This window comes from Mustela erminea, chromosome 5 (assembly GCF_009829155.1).
Source record: "Mustela erminea isolate mMusErm1 chromosome 5, mMusErm1.Pri, whole genome shotgun sequence".
NCBI classification, from domain to species: domain Eukaryota; kingdom Metazoa; phylum Chordata; class Mammalia; order Carnivora; family Mustelidae; genus Mustela; species Mustela erminea.
Genome location: NC_045618.1, coordinates 71,473,413 through 71,489,264, shown reverse-complemented (window position 1 = coordinate 71,489,264; position 15,852 = coordinate 71,473,413). Strand labels below are relative to the sequence as shown.

The 15,852-nt window shown below is 38.6% G+C and overlaps 1 protein-coding gene across 1 annotated transcript in view; it reads right to left on the bottom strand.

Annotated features, from left to right (window-relative positions):
* Positions 1–15,852, bottom strand: part of TMOD3 (tropomodulin 3) — a 75,849-nt gene that overhangs the window by 43,578 nt on the left and 16,419 nt on the right. The window contains exon 2 of the mRNA XM_032343730.1: positions 552–750. Coding sequence (XP_032199621.1) covers positions 552–677 — 126 coding nt within the window. The 5' untranslated portion in view covers positions 678–750. The remainder of the gene's footprint in view (positions 1–551; positions 751–15,852) is intronic.

Genomic DNA, 15,852 nt, shown 5'->3' with positions numbered 1-15,852 from the left:
ACACAGGGTCATCATAGTATAGAAGCTCTGAAGAGGCACAGAGGTTGGCAGACATCAAAGAGCTAATCATCTGCTTCAAAAATGTTCCTCCCTGCCCAGAGAGAAAAATTCTTTTTCTTTTTTTTTTTAAGACATTATTTGAGAGGGAGAAAGAGAGAGAGCAAGCGAGAACACAAGAGCAGGAGGAGAGAGAAGATTCCCCACTGAGCAGGGAGCTGATGTGGGGCTTGATCTGAGGACCCAGGGATCATGACCTGAGGAGAAGGCAGACTCTTAACCAACAGAACCACCTAGGCACCAGAGAAAAAATTTCTTACTGGACCGACTTCATAAACTTGAGAATAAGGTTGTTGGTGAAAGTAGTTCAGAACAGGCAGGTCAGTGGAGCTGAGGGGGCAGAAGTGGGGGAACTGAGAAGAGGGAAAAAGTTCATCTGGATAAAGAGAGAATGGGGGGGGCGGGGAGTGCCAGAGAAAAGTCATGAGAAAGATAACTGCTCAAAGGAAGTTATTTAGTTTCAAAGGGTCTGAAGTTATCTCATTACCACCTACCTCAGGGTCAAGGTCATCCAGAACAGTCTCCAGTTGTTTCAGTTCTGTTTCTGATAGATTCCCAAGGAGCTCATCTTCATCTAGATCCTTGTACTTTTCTAAGTCCTTCCGGAATGGTAGTGCCATGATTTGCAGTATAGGAAATCACTAAATTTTGCTATGCAGTATAGTCAGGAGTGATTTCCACTTTTCCTTAAAACTATAGAGAGAAAGAACATACACATTTCAAATATTAAGTCATCTCCACTACTTTGATCTATTTTTAGGTTGAGTGAAATGTAATTTCCAGCTGTTGTATATTCTTTGGCCATCTATTACACACTACCCTTGTCTATGGATCATTCCATATCCTTACCTTTTATTTTTTGTTGCTGAAAAACAAAATCAACTGGGAAAAATAGGAGGAGGAGGGAATATAAAAATTCAAACCTATAAAACATCCATTTGGTAAAATTTAGAATTTCTCATAACTAAGTTTTAGGAGGAAAGAACTCATGTGTGCCAAAATACAATTTTTCCCATCAGTGACTTTCAAATTATTGCTACCAGAGTACTCTGCTTAAGCACATTATGTTTAAGACACATTTGTTTTACTGTAAATTGTACAGAACACTATCTTCTGACTCAATATTAATAAGGGGGTATATTAACACACTCCCCCAGTAAGGAGTGGCCAGTTGCCACTAGAAAACAAAAACAAAAACAAAAAAAAGAAACAATAAAAAAACGGGTTTTGTTCTAAAAATTTTTTTTGGAAAGGTGCTTTTAAAGGAAAAAATGCAGCTTTTTAAAAATGTTTCTATAAAAAACTCCAAACCATCCTGGGGTATGTCACCCACTGACTGGCAAGGGTGGTCATGAGGGTCTCATTATAGGAAAGGAGCTTTGCATTTCTTCACCGTGTGAATCTTTCCTAAATGAGGTAAAGCTCAACAAGCAGCCTTTTTCCATGTACAGCAGAATTGTTCCTATGAAAGATAGTTTGAATAAATCCCACAAAATGTGCAAAGTAAAAATAAAGTATTTCTGTAAGTTCTAGCTGTAAATGTGGATCATTTGTTTCATAAAATGTTCCTATGTGGGGGGCACCTGGGTGGCTCAGTGGGTTAAAGCCTCTGCCTTTGGCTCAGGTCATGATCCCAGGGTCCTGGGATCGAGCCCCGCATCGGGTTCTCTGCTCGGCAGGGAGCCTGCTTCCTCCTCTCTCTCTGCCTGTCTCTCTGCCTACTTGTGAGCTCTCTCTCTGTCAAATAAATAAATAAAATCTTAAAAAAAAAAAAAAAAAGTTCCTATGTGAACAAGGAATAATCCTTAGACTGTGATTTGGCTCAATTTTTCTTGGCTATAAAATACCCAGTACTTCGAAGTCTGGATGTATTTCTTTTACTACTCCTTTCTCCCAAGTTTTCCCAACCTAATATTTAAACAAATATATTTTCCTCCTCAAACCAGTAACAGTTTATGGATCCTTTTACATGTTTTCATCCCCTAAGAAGAAAGGAAGGTTCACCGTAGGGGTCAGCTCCTGACCTGACTAGCAGCCACCTGGGTCCAATAACAAGCAAATTAACAGAACTGTACTGATGCAGATGTTAAACTGCAGGCATTTTGTGTAACTGCCCGAGACAGGTCTGGCTTCCACCTGTTCTACTAGGCATCTCATTTGGTTTAGCAATTATCCTGGATTTTTTTGTTTTTGTTTTTGTTTTTAATCAAATTATTATCATTGTTGTTATTACTAAGTTTGGTAAATGTCCACTTGATACTTCCAACTTAAGATACTAAGCTTATGAGGTATCTTCAGGGTATATCTTTCTCAATTAAAAATAATACACTCTGTTGGGGCACCTGGGTGGCACTGTGGGTTAAAACCTCTGCCTTCAGCTCGGGTCATGGTCCCAGGGTCCTGGGATCGAGCCCTGCATCGGGCTCCCTGCTCATCGGGGAGCCTGCTTCCTCCTCTCTCTCTCTCTGCCTGTTTCTCTGCCTACTTGTAATCTGTCTGTCAAACAAATAAATAAAATTTAAAAAAAAATACACTCTGGGCATCTGAGTGGCTCAGTCATTAAGCATCTGCCTTTGATCATGATCCCAAGGTCCTGGGATGGAGCCCCACGTCGGACTCCCTGCTCTGTGGGAAGCCTACTTCTCTCTCTCCCACTCCCACTGCTTATGTTCTCTCTCTCTCTCTCTCTCTCATGGTCTCTCTCTGTCAAACAAATAAATAAAATCTTTTAAAAAAATAATAATACACTCTGCAGAGAAGATTTAATAGAAGGTATAAGTACTTTCAAATATATTAACTATCAAATGCAGTTTCAAAGAAACTGGCAGGCAATTTGGGGGGTAAAAAGAAAAATTAGGGGGACGCCTGGGTGGCTCAGTCGGTTAAGCCACTGTCCTTGGCTAAGGTTGTGATCCCAGGGTACTGGGATTGAGTCCCACATAGGCTCCTTGCTCAGCAGGGATCCTGCTTCTCTCTCTGCCTCTGCCTGCCACTCTGCCTGCTTGTGTGTGCGCTCTCTCGTTCTCTCTCTCTCTGACAAATAAATAAATAAATAAAATCTTTAAAAAAAAAAAAAGAAAGAAAGAAAAATTAGGAACATTTGGAAAAAAAAGGTCCCTTCATAAAAATACCAATGACATGGTATTTGAGACAGAGAAGGGTAAGAAATTGATAAAAGCATATGAGCACATACCAAGAGTAATTATTTAGCATATACTATTTTTTAATGCTTAGACAATCATTATAAAAAAGTTTTTACTGTGATTCAACAGAATTTATTTTTGAGGTTTACAGTATATAATAAAGCCAATCCCTTAGTCAATAAATATTTAAAAAAAAAACTATTTTGTGTATCCGCTCCCTTTACTTTCAAAAGTGTTCCAGTACAGGCCATAAATTCAATAGTCATCCTACTACTACGGCACTATAATGGACAAGATAATGTTAGAGGCCAAGGCAATGTTGTGTCACCCAGGTTCTATAGGTTTGGAACACAATAGTCCTTGCAATGACTGAAGAGCTTACTCTAACACATTGCTCTTTATCTCAGAGTAAACTCTGTCCCACAAAGCATGTTTATAATATGGCTGAAAGAATAATAAAATCAAAATTAAAAAAGAATAATAAAATAAATACCCACAAACACAGTGTTCAGCTTCAGAAAGAGAACATTAGAAGGACTCACATGTTCCCCTTTCCAGCTGCATCTCCTTCCCCCAACGAAGCAGCTACTGGACTGCATTTGGAATTAACCATTCTCTTGCTTTCCCCTATAGCTTTACATTACATGTACACATCCTTAACAGGTTTAGGTCTGTTCTTTTTTTTGTACTTTATACAAATGACTCCTACAGCATATATCTTTTAGCGACTTGCTCAACTTTTTTTGAGTCCATGCTTAGAGCTGTACTTCTTATATTTTCATTTTTGTATAGTATTTCATTGTATAACTGAACACTTGACTGAACTTGCTCTTTCCCCTGTTTTTCTGCTATAAACAATCTTGTTACCTATTTCCTGGTATACATGTGCAAGAGTTTCTCCAAGTTATTGAAACCTAGGAATGGGAATTGCTGGGGAAAGCGTATAGTAATACTCAACTTCACTGGGTAATGTTAAACTATTTTCAAACTGGTTCTATCAATTCACATTCCTAGAAGATTCTGCGCATGATGATTCACATTGCTCATCCTTGCTAACAGGTTAGCTGTTAGCTAATTGTTGGTCCTAATGGTTCCTTATCTATGTTGCCATTATCCTTGTATATATCTCCATTTTAACCATAGATTGTACCTAAGTATCTTCAAGACTTAAGGGTTTAACTGATATTTATCAACGTACAATGGTAAGAGATTATTTCCCAAAGAAGCAGATAGAATAATTTACTACTGAATGGTGGTAACATAACTAAAGAAGCCAGTAAGAATGCAGGTGTAAAGAAAATGCGGGTCATCAAGCAAGATCTGGCCACGTTCAGTGAGCACAAGGGAGTCATGACATCCTGACCAACAGATGTGACTGGCTTGCTCTCATTCCAATTACAGTGCTGGTATGGAGAAGCAGCATCAGGCAACCAAAGCCTGATACCATTTGACATTTACATCATTCAATTACTTTCCTTTATTCTTCTACATGTTCACCAAGTAATCTTCTTATTAAAACTTGGGCTATTCACATAGCTTTCCTCACTGTAAATTACTAAATGGTATTTTGGCTTATGTACCAATCTCTTATGAGTGTGGTTAGTATGGGTCACTTTTTAGGAGATTAGGCACTTATTGGTGGATTGAGATCAGGTCTCTATAAAAGTAAAGCTGAGGACCACCATGTGAAATCCTAAGCATAGACTGGCTGACCAGCAACTCCTAAAGGTATCTATCTCCTATCAAACCTACAATAACACTGCATTAGAAGTCATCATTCATCTGTCTTCCCTGCTAGACACTGTAAGCCCCCGAAGAGCAGACATTCCTGCCTATGTCTCATTCTTCTGAGTTGCCATCACCAGGGACAGCACCTGATGCCAGATAATTAAACCAAATTTGACTGAATTGGATCATATATCACCTCCCTTTGCCCTTTTTAGTAGTTCGCTCTTCCTCCCCCAGATATCTAGAGTCCCTCCGGCTCCCTAACTCTACTCTCTTTACCATAATTCAAAAAGCACTGACAATTCGTTTTTGATACTTCTGTCAATCCTGTGCAGTCTCTGCATTACTCACTTTCTCTCTTCCCTCAGTGTCAGCCCATTTTGGCTTGATATTCAGAGTTCTCCACTATCTAATCTTCCCCAGTTAAAACAAACACATCTAGCTTTCAGAGCTCTGTAATTAAATATAAACCCTGATGAAAATTTTATTTTCTTTTGGGTAAAGAAATGAGTTTCGTCCTCAGGAGGCACCAAACCTCACTGTTCAGATTTACTAGGCTCAAGACTGTGTGTCTGTTCCTCACTGGCTTCTCCTAAGATCCCTGGGTACTGAACCAAGGTGCCCTACCACATCAGAAAGTTTTCTCTCAAGATCCCAGATGAATATTTGTTTTCCAGTATATGTGCTGTTCACTCAACAAATAATTTTGAGCATCCTCTGTATCAGGAATTGACTTGTTCCAGACAATGGACAAGTACAGTATACAAGACAGACAAGTTCCTTGCTCCATTTTGAAGGTGGCATACAGACAAAAAATGACAAAGGAACAAGATAATACCAGAAAACAACAAATACTGTAAGGAAAAGCCCCCAGACAATTTGCTACAGGGGAGATGAGGATCAGGAAGGTTACTGTAAGTAGTTCAGAAAGCTGTTCTGAAAGGTGACTTTTGAGCCAGGAACAAAAAGTCCCTAGCCACTCTCCCAGTCTAGGACTCTGCTATCTAGGTGAGAAACAATAGTTGTAGGGTTGTAGCTGCAGAGATGGAGAGAAGTGAATAAAAGTGTGACGCATTTTGGAAGCAAACTAAAAGGACTTGTGCACAGATTGGTTGTAAGGGGTAAGGACAAGAGATGCACTAAGGGATGTTAATTTCAGTTAATAGTTAGTATTATTTTTTTGTTCTATACCTATTTTTTCCGAGAGTTAATATGGCCCTGCAACACCTCTATTTCTCAGTCTGGTTAAAAAAAAAATTTCTTGGTTAACATTTTCATAATGGCTTTGAGATCCACGCTGTGAACTGTTCACAATTTTTGAACGAATTTTTGAACAAACAATTTTTGGACAAATTTTTGAATAATAACCAATGAACTAAAAAAACAAACCAACTGTAAATTACTAAATAAAACAATGGCTCGCTATGGCCTTTAAATACATTTTTATGCTAAACTAAGGCACATGTCTTTGTTAATATCATTTCTGGTATAATCTTTTGCAAAGAGCTAAAACTAAAAAGTGAAACAAGCATATAATTTGTCATGATTTTTTAAAAACGTTACACAATTACTCTAATTTATTTTCTTTCCAATATTTTGCATTAGGATCACATAGGTGGCAGGGGTCCTGGGATCAAGCCCTATATCAGGCTCACTGCTCAGCAGGGAGTTTGCTTCTCCCTCTTCCTCTGCCCCTCCCCTCCCTCTACTTGTATTCTCTCTAAGCCCTGGTCAACTACTGATCTGCCTCTATTTCTAAAATTTGGTTTCAAAAGTGTTACATACATAGAATCATATAATATGCAACTTTAGGAACTGACATCATTAAACATAAATCTCTAGAGATTCATCCAAGTAGCTATATCAATAGTTCATAATTTTGTTTTTTAAAGAGACTTTTTTTTTAAGATTTTATTCATTTATTTGACAGACAGAGATCACAAATAAGCAGAGAGGCAGGCAGAGAGAGAGGGGGAAGCAGGATCCCTACTGAGCAGAGAGCCCAATGTGGGAATCGATCCCAGGACCCTGGGATCATGACCTGAGCCAAAGGCAGAAGTTTAACTCACTGAGCCACCCAGGTGCCCCATTCTTTTTTTCTTTTTTTAAGATTTTATTTATTTCTTTGCCAGAGAGAGAGCGCGTGTGCACAAGCAGGGGAGCAGCAGGTAGGGGGAGAAGCAGACTCCCTGCTGAGCAAGAGCCCGATGTGGGACTCTATCCCAGGACCCCAGAACCTGAGCCCAAGGCAGATGCTTAACCGACTGAGCCACGCAGGAGTCCCAGTTCATTCCCTTTTATTGTATTCCATGGTATGTATGTACTACAGTTTAACCATTTAGATACTGAAAGCCATCAGGTATGATTCCAGTTCTTGACTATTACAAATAAAGTGTCAGTGAACATTTGTGTACAGATTTTTATGTGATAATTAGTCAAATCACGTTAATTCTATTGCTCACAATCTTCTAATGGCACAAAATAAAATAAAAAATGAGAATAAAAGCCAAATGGTCTAGAAGGCCCTACATGATCTCCCTGCAAGCCCCAACTCATTTTCAACCATTTCAAACTGGGCAAATACTGCCTCAGGGCCTTTGCACTTAATGTTCCTTCTGCCTAGCACACTCTTCCCTAACACAGCTAAATAACCTGCTCCCTCACTTCCAGAAGGTCTCCACTTAAGTGTCAACTGATTAGAGAAGTCTTCTCTGTTTATTATATACAAAAGATGAACCCCACAGCCCCTCCCACACCGGTGCATCAGGCAACCTCTTCTTACCCTGTATTTCCCTCTATGTTATTACTTGACATTACATATTTATTGATTCACTGTCTGTATTGTCACTAAAATCTAAATTATATTCAAGCAAAGCCTTTGTTTTGTTCACTCCTGTATCCTCAATAGAGTACAGACTGTGGCACATGCTAAGTAATAAAAAATGGCCAATATAATTAATTTCAATGCTAACAGTGAACTTACAGAAGTCATATAAGTTAACCTGGAGTTGGGGTACCTGGGTGGCTTAGTCAGATTCCTGGGATTAAGCCCCACATCAGGCTGCCTGCTCAGGGGAAGCCTGCTTCTCCTTCTCCCTGGGCTGCTCTCCCTGCTTGTGCTCTCTCACTCATGCTCTCAAATAAATAAAATCTTAAAAAAAAAAAAAGAAAAAGAAAAAGAAAAAGTTAAACTGGAGTTACACTAACCTCTTAACTTTATATGAAAGTAACTTTGTTTTAGGATGGTTCTTCCTGGATCAGATCTTCCTAAATTAGGAAGCTATTTAAGAAATAAAGAAATCAAGGGGCGTCTGGGTGGCTCAATCAGTTGAGTGTCTGCCTTCGGTGCAGGTCATGATCCTGGAGTCCCAGGATAGAGCCCTATGTCAGGCTTCCTGCTCAATAGGGAGTCTGCTTCTCCCTCTCTCTCTGCCCCTCCCCCCACTTGTGCTCACTTGCTCTCAAATAAAATCTTATTTAAAAAAAAATTAAAAGAAAAAAAATAAATGTTTATTTCTTTTTTACATCAAAAATAGAAAACTTAAACCCTCGATTAATATGGCTCACTCCATATTCTTAAGTTTTTCATGTTAAATTGCTAGGCCTAAGTTCTTCAAAATTTGCCTTTTATTTTAAAAGTTGTATTATTTGTTTAAGTAATCTCTACACTCAACATGGTGTTCACACTCATGACCCCAAGATCGAGTCCCATACTCCCCCAACTGCGCCAGCCAGATGCTCCCCAATTTGCCTTTTTTAAACTTACACACATACACACACACACACACACACACACACACACCCGGCACCGCTAAACTAAAAAATGATGAAACTGCCAAGTGCTGACAAAAAGACATGAAACAACTGAAACTCTCATAAGTTGCTAGCGGAACGCAAATGGATTCAACCACTTTGGAGAACAATCTGGCAGTGTCTCAGAACTAAACACACTCGTAACATAATAACACAGGAATTTCTTATGTCCAAGGGATACGACTGTTTGTTAATAAAATAAGATAAACAAAAATCTTATGCAGCTTTATTCATAATATCCCCAAACTAGAAATGATGCAAATGCCCATTACCAGGAGAATACACAAATGGATTGTGGTACAGTCTTAAATAGAACACTCACAGTAATAAAGTTCTGGACATGTAAAAACATGAGTGAACTTAACATGTATTATGTTGAAAGAAATATAAAAAGCTAGACATGAAATACATACTGCATGTTTTTATTATAAATGAAATTCAAGAAGAGGCAAAAATAATCCATGGGGATGGAAATCAGAATAGCTATTGGGGGGTTACTGATTAGGTATGGACATTAGAGAACATTCTGAGGTGATGAAAATAGTTATATCTTAAACTGAGTGACAGTTATACAAGTATATACACATGCATTAAATTTATTAAGCTGATCACTTAAAATTTTCTTCCTTTACTCTAAGTTACATATCAAAAAATCAAATAATATACTTGCTTTGTGCAAGTAATGACATGTACTTGATGTTGAGGATTCAAGTTCCCACAAACAGAAAAGGCTGATTTTTCTGTAGCCATGGTAACAAACAGTCATCAAAAACCCCAAAAACCAAAACCAAGGATTTGCCTTTGCAAGCCAATCAATCACTGGCAGCTTCTCACTTCTGAAGGTCAGCCAATCAGGAAGAGCCTTACTCCATTAAGCACTCTTCAGTGGCAACCAATGAAGAGACTCACCCAAATAACCATGCTTCTCTGTATGATGTCATTTTGCCCTTGGAAAATTTTGCCAGTTCCAGAATTCCACACTTCCCAAAACCCTATATAGAAAATTGGTCTCCTTGTTCAGGCTATACCTAGCCAGCACAGCTTCCCCTTATTATAGCTTAGTATTGTTTAGCTTTATCTTCTTGTTTCAGATACTGGCTACTGACTGATTATCTTATTATAGTCTTATTATCCTTTCATGCTAAAGTGAACTTTTAGTCATTACTTGTGTTTAATTCAAATAAAAGTATTTCAGTGTTGATACATAGTAGCTAATAGTAGTTAGGATCAAAATATTCTCTCTAGACAAATACCCATCTAATCATTTAAACTGGATTACAGCTCACCATCCAATAACTCCTAAGTATCTGCTTCAATTTGCTTTCAAGAAAAAAAAAATTCAAATCAACATTGCCTTTTTTTGTTTGAATCTGGCTTCAGAATTAATCCAGAAACAATTTTAAAGTAAATTAACTCTGTCTGGAGATTTTAACATTTAAAGCATCTAAAATGTTCTCTTATTTAAATGCTAGGCTTGAGTTTCATCTCTGCTGGTTTGAGACACATTCCCTGTGACAGAGAAGGCTGGAGTAAAAGAGAGTCGTCTGTTCCTTCCTGGCATTATCAAAGCAGAGGCTGAGTATGAATATCTGTCAGGGACAGTGTACAGCTGCTTCCTCAGCTAGAAGGGAGTTGAAGAGTCTCATAAGATCATTTCCCCTTTATGAGCTAATGGTCTTAGATAACACTAATTATAACCAGAACATGTACTTTGTGTCCACTGCATCCAAAGTACTATGCATGGCGTTTACCTTCTAAAAAGTAAAACCATTTTGTTTTTAGTTATACATATGTATTACTTTTATAGCAAATAAGATGCTTTTTAAAGAGAAAAAATTGGATGCTAAATCCATCCTTCTGCTCACTACATCTTTTACACAATGAGGCCTAAAAGGCAGTACATGAAATAATTTTGTGAAGTTCCTGGGATGCTATGATTGACCCAGATGAGGACACATCTGAATGAGGTAGCTGCTTTGCAGACAGACGTCTGAGAAAATGGTAGCTGATTATTCTGTGTAAAATTCCATGAAAAGAAACCAACCCATATATGAGATTAGCTAAGTAGCCCCATCCTTCCTGCCATTGCTACAGACACCACCGCAAATTTCGAAAAATGAGATCTACAGATCTCATAAAGAAAGAAAATAAAATGTGAAGTCTGAAGGCAACCCAGAAAAACTTGTTAGGGCGAGAAAAAAGAAAAGATTTAATTAGAAGCAGGTCACTTAGGGCATCCCAAAAGCACAAAGCAGCCAGATAATTTCTGTGACTATTACAAGAAAATACTTCACACGTTACTCATACAACTACAAAAACCACCTCTCGACAAAACTGACAGACTCTGTGGCTCCCATGTACCCCCACTTCCTTTTCTGGTTCAAAGCAGCAAAGCCAGCTCCCAGTCCTGACCCACCTCCTCTCTTTTTATACTTCTTGGTGTTGTTGTGGCATCAGAAATACAGGGCAAGGTCAGAGAGGAACCCACTCTGCGCACACCACTGGTGAATGCCAAAACAGCCACACCCTTAGCACACCCAGTTTCTCAGAACCAAATATTTTTCAGCCTTCTCCTTTTCCTCCTTCTTCTTTTTGGTTTAATAGATTGGGTAGGTTAGGAAAAGCTGAAGCTTTTTAAAAAATTGTTGCAAACTCAAAAAATCTTAAAATAGCAATTACATCATATGAACAAGTCTCTCGGGGTAAGAAGGTTACAGAGCTCTTTATCTTTGCTGGTTAACCTAAAAGAGCCTTCTACCAGTCATGCTGTGGACAAAACCAAATATGAGATGAGGTAGTTTGGGGGAAGCTTAACAGTGCTCAGCCATCAATCAAAACGCTGAATCCATTCCAAGTATATAATGGTGAGGGCCTTCTTTCTCTTTCTCTCCCAAAGGGAAGTATCGCTATGACTCATTCTTCCTCTACCAAGAATTTTCTTAATCCACCAAGTTAGTAAGCATTGAACTATATACAAAATCTTAAAATAAACTAGGCTAGGTATAAAAGAAATCATGCTGAGAGCAAGCTGAATTTCATGCAGTGAATAAAAGGTGAATGGTAACATCTTTCCTCAGTTTCATCCCCTCTGAATTTCCTGGGCTTCAGACCAGATTCTTTACTTCTCTTCATACCGAAAAGCTCTCCTTTTTCAACCTCACCAACTACTGTATCTTCAAATCAATATATATTTGTACGCATTTATGAAGTGCCTATTATTATATTTAATGTACTGTCCTGCGGAAGGGGGAGCAATGAACTGGAGGGGTAGGACATGGATAGAGAAAGGGACCGTGGGACAGGAGGAAAAGAATCTGAGAAAATTTATAGAACAGATTCTTGTTTTTTTTCCTCCCCACTTTAAAAATGCTTCTCCAAATGGAATTTAAGACATCACAGGAATCAAAGACGGTACAAATAGGGCATAAAGACTATAATAATCATAGACTTAATGTTAAATGTAGGTACCTACTTAATAGTGTCAATTTTGATACAGTGTTCCTCTCTCTCAGTTTTCAAAAGTGGTGACCAGAAAAGTTGGGTATACAGCAAAAGCAAATCTGATTCCTTCTCAGACCCTCCTGCCCCCTTGACACAGAGTGTACCCTGGGCAGCACACTGCAAAGAAGCCATCACTGGGATGTCTCTTTTTTCTCCACTCTACCTTTTCACCCAAGGGTATGCAGAACCCTATTCTCTAGCAATGCTATACCAACAATTGTGCCACAATAAAGATTAAGAAGCAAACTGCTGTTAAACTGAAAATGGGTTTATACAGAAAAATATACTTCCAAATGAGAAACTATCCTGGGAAAAATCAACAAAATGTGCCTGGATGAAGATATACATGATGGTTGTTAGCCACACCTGCATGGCTGCTGATTAACAGTTAAGAAGGCTTGGAAATACTCTGTATGAAAGCTGCCCCAGCATTCTATAGACTGTAAAAAGGTAAGGCTTTAGTAAAACATGGGAGAAAGTGCTCTAAGGGCTTACCACAACTAATTTAAACCACCAGAACAAACCTACAAGATGTGGAAAATGGCAGAGAGAGTATTTTTTATATGAAGATTTCCCAAATCAATGTTTAAAAAATACTAGTGAGCACACAGTATAGAGTACTATTGTTATTTGTATTTATTGTATTATTTATAATTGCAAAATAATACACTATCTTGACCAAAATGGCAAGCATTACAGTAGACAAATGTCTAAAATAAAAAAATTCTTTTTTTTTTTAAGATTTTTATTTATTTATTTGACAGACAAAGACAAAGATCACAAGTAGGCAGAGAGGTAGGCAGAGAGAGAAGAGGGGAAGCAGGCTCCCTGACGAGCAGGAAGCCGAAGCAGGGCTCGATCCCAGGAACCTGAGATCACGACCTGAGCCAAAAGCAGAGGCTTTAACCCACTGAGCCACCCAGGTGTCCCTAAAATAAAAAAATCTTAAAGTATCTCCTTATCCTGTGTCTCATGCTTCTAGTGTTTTAATCCTTCATGACTAGATTTTGTTTTGAACCAAAAACTGATCTTCAAATAAAATGCATTCTTTCTAAATAAAATTCTACTTTTCCCTCCTTTCTGAGGAGGGTGAGTCTGGCTGATTATAATAGGGATACAATAGTATGAAGTTCTAAAAATTAAATGGGAAAGCCTTCAGTCTTAAAAATAGATGAAAAGAAAATTCTCAATTTTAGATAGACTATGTAACTCCAGCCCCTATACTCTGCCAAAATAAGGACAATCCTATCTTAGACTCCCTGACAAATACTTCTGAGTCTTTCCCGAAGATACAATAAACGGTGACAAACTTAAGTACCTGACAGAATTCAGTTTTTTTTTTTAAGATTTTATTTATTTGACAGAGAGAGAGATCACAACTATGCAGAGTGGCAGGCAGAGAGGGAGGGGGAATCAGGCTCCCCGCTGAGCAGAGAGCCCAATGAAGGGCTCGATCCCAGGGATCATGACCTAAGTTGAAGGCAGAGGCTTTAACCCACTGAGCCATCCATGTGCACCCAGAATTCAATTATTACTCAAGGAGGAAAAACAACCCCCAAAATCCAGAAGGAATATCAGAATTCTTAGGGAGAAAATGCCTAGCACTTAGCTCCTAGCACTGAACTGGGCTTAAGAGCTCTGTGACTGGGGCGCCTGGGTGGCTCAGTGGGTTAAGCCTCTGCTTTCAGCTCAGGTTGTGATTCCAGGATCCTGGGATCGAGGCATGGAATCGAGCCCTGAGTTGGGCTCTCTGCTCAGTGGAGAGCCTGCTTCCTCCTCTCTCTCTCTCTCCCTCTCTCTCTCTCTGCCTGCCTCTCTGCCTACTTGTGATCTCTGTCTGTCAAATAAATAAAATCTTTTTTTTTAAAAGATTTTATTTATTTATTTGACAGAGAGAAATCACAAGTACACTGAGAGGCAGGCAGAGAGAGAAGGAAGCAGGCTCCCTGCTGAGCAGAGAGCCCGATGCGGGACTCGATCCCAGGACCCTGAGATCATGACCTGAGCCGAAGGCAGCAGCTTAACCCACTGAGCCACCCAGGCGCCCCAAATAAATAAAATCTTAAAAAAAAAAAAAAAAAAAGAGCTCTGTGACTATGAGCAAGTCACCTCCCTTCTCAGTTTGCTTGGGTAGATAAGGAATAACCCAATCATGGCCTCAGTTCTGACAATGGACTCATCCACGTGCACAGTGGACACTGCAAATCAAACAGCCTGTTCCTCAGGGAGCATAGACTCCACCTCAGTTCAGCAAGCCACTACCAACAGATGAGAAGTGGCAAGAGGACGAAGCTTGTTCACTTTAACCCTGGGCTCGTGGGCCTCCGGGTTTTTTTCTAGCTGTAACAGTCCATCAACTTAAGGAAACCCTATTTAACTCAACCTTGAAAAAAATAGTAACTTGCCCTCATCATTGCCAGGATGAACAATGTAGAAGTAGGAAGGAAATATATGAAAAGCTGAATCATGCTAGATAAGCACAAAAACAATAAAGTAAAATACTTCAGGAAAGGGACTTGAAAAACCAGGACAGATTAAACAAAAAGAAAAGTAAATAATGAACTCAAACATGGGCCAATGTTGTGTAATAGAGAAAAAGAAATTAAAGCAGAATGACCGTATTAATAAATGCTCTTCTGAAAAGTCACCAAATAAAGCAAATTTCTATCATTTCCTATTTTCCTGTAATAAAATAGACATGGTTTATGAAAACATGTATTCCCAAGATAACATAAATTATATGAAAGCAAAACAATTTTAATCACAAAATATAAATTTTATTAATACAGTAAAAATTCTAAAGTAGCACATTCATTTCTGCCTTGTTCTTTATTTCATTTTCTCTTTTTAAATTTAAAAGTACCTAACTATTGTCACTATTTTTATTAAATTTTAAAACCAAGAAAATCAAGAGTATGACAGTACTGAAAGATATTACCAAGACTTAAGAGTAAGGAAAATAGATCAAGATTTGAAATTTAGGAAAGAGATCTTTGGGAAACAAACTTCATAAAGGGTTCAGTTTCAGACAGTGATATTCTAATGAACTTTCAGAGAGGTCACCCAACCCCATTATTCATCTACATCCATTCCTCAAATGTGGTCCACTTTTCTCCTTTAGCACAAGAAACTGCAAGGGTTTTTGTGGCTCAGGTCATGGTTTACCAGGAGAGTCCTGGGATTGAACCCTGTGCCATCATTCATCATGTTCCCTGCTCAGTGGGAAGTCTGCTTCTCCCTCTGCCCCTCCCCCTGCTTGTGCTCTCTTTCTCTCAAATAAATAAAATAAGAAAGAACGAGAGGGAAGGAGAAAGAAAAGGGAAGAGAAGAAACGAAATGAAACTGTAAGGGTTAACAAATGACTCCTAAGATGCTTCCAGATCTGAGTCTAAGATCATTCAACTTTTAAAAATGGGTGTCTTAGGAATAACTCTGGAAAGATTCACAAGAACCAAAGACAAACTGGAAAACTAAGTTTGGGAGAGTCTCTCTCTCTGTATATATACAGGGGTCACTATATACCCGTGGTCTCTTTTGAGTTATGTTTCATATGCATTTATTTTATTTTGAACTTAAAGAACCTATCAGCTGTTGCACTGTGATGCTGTAT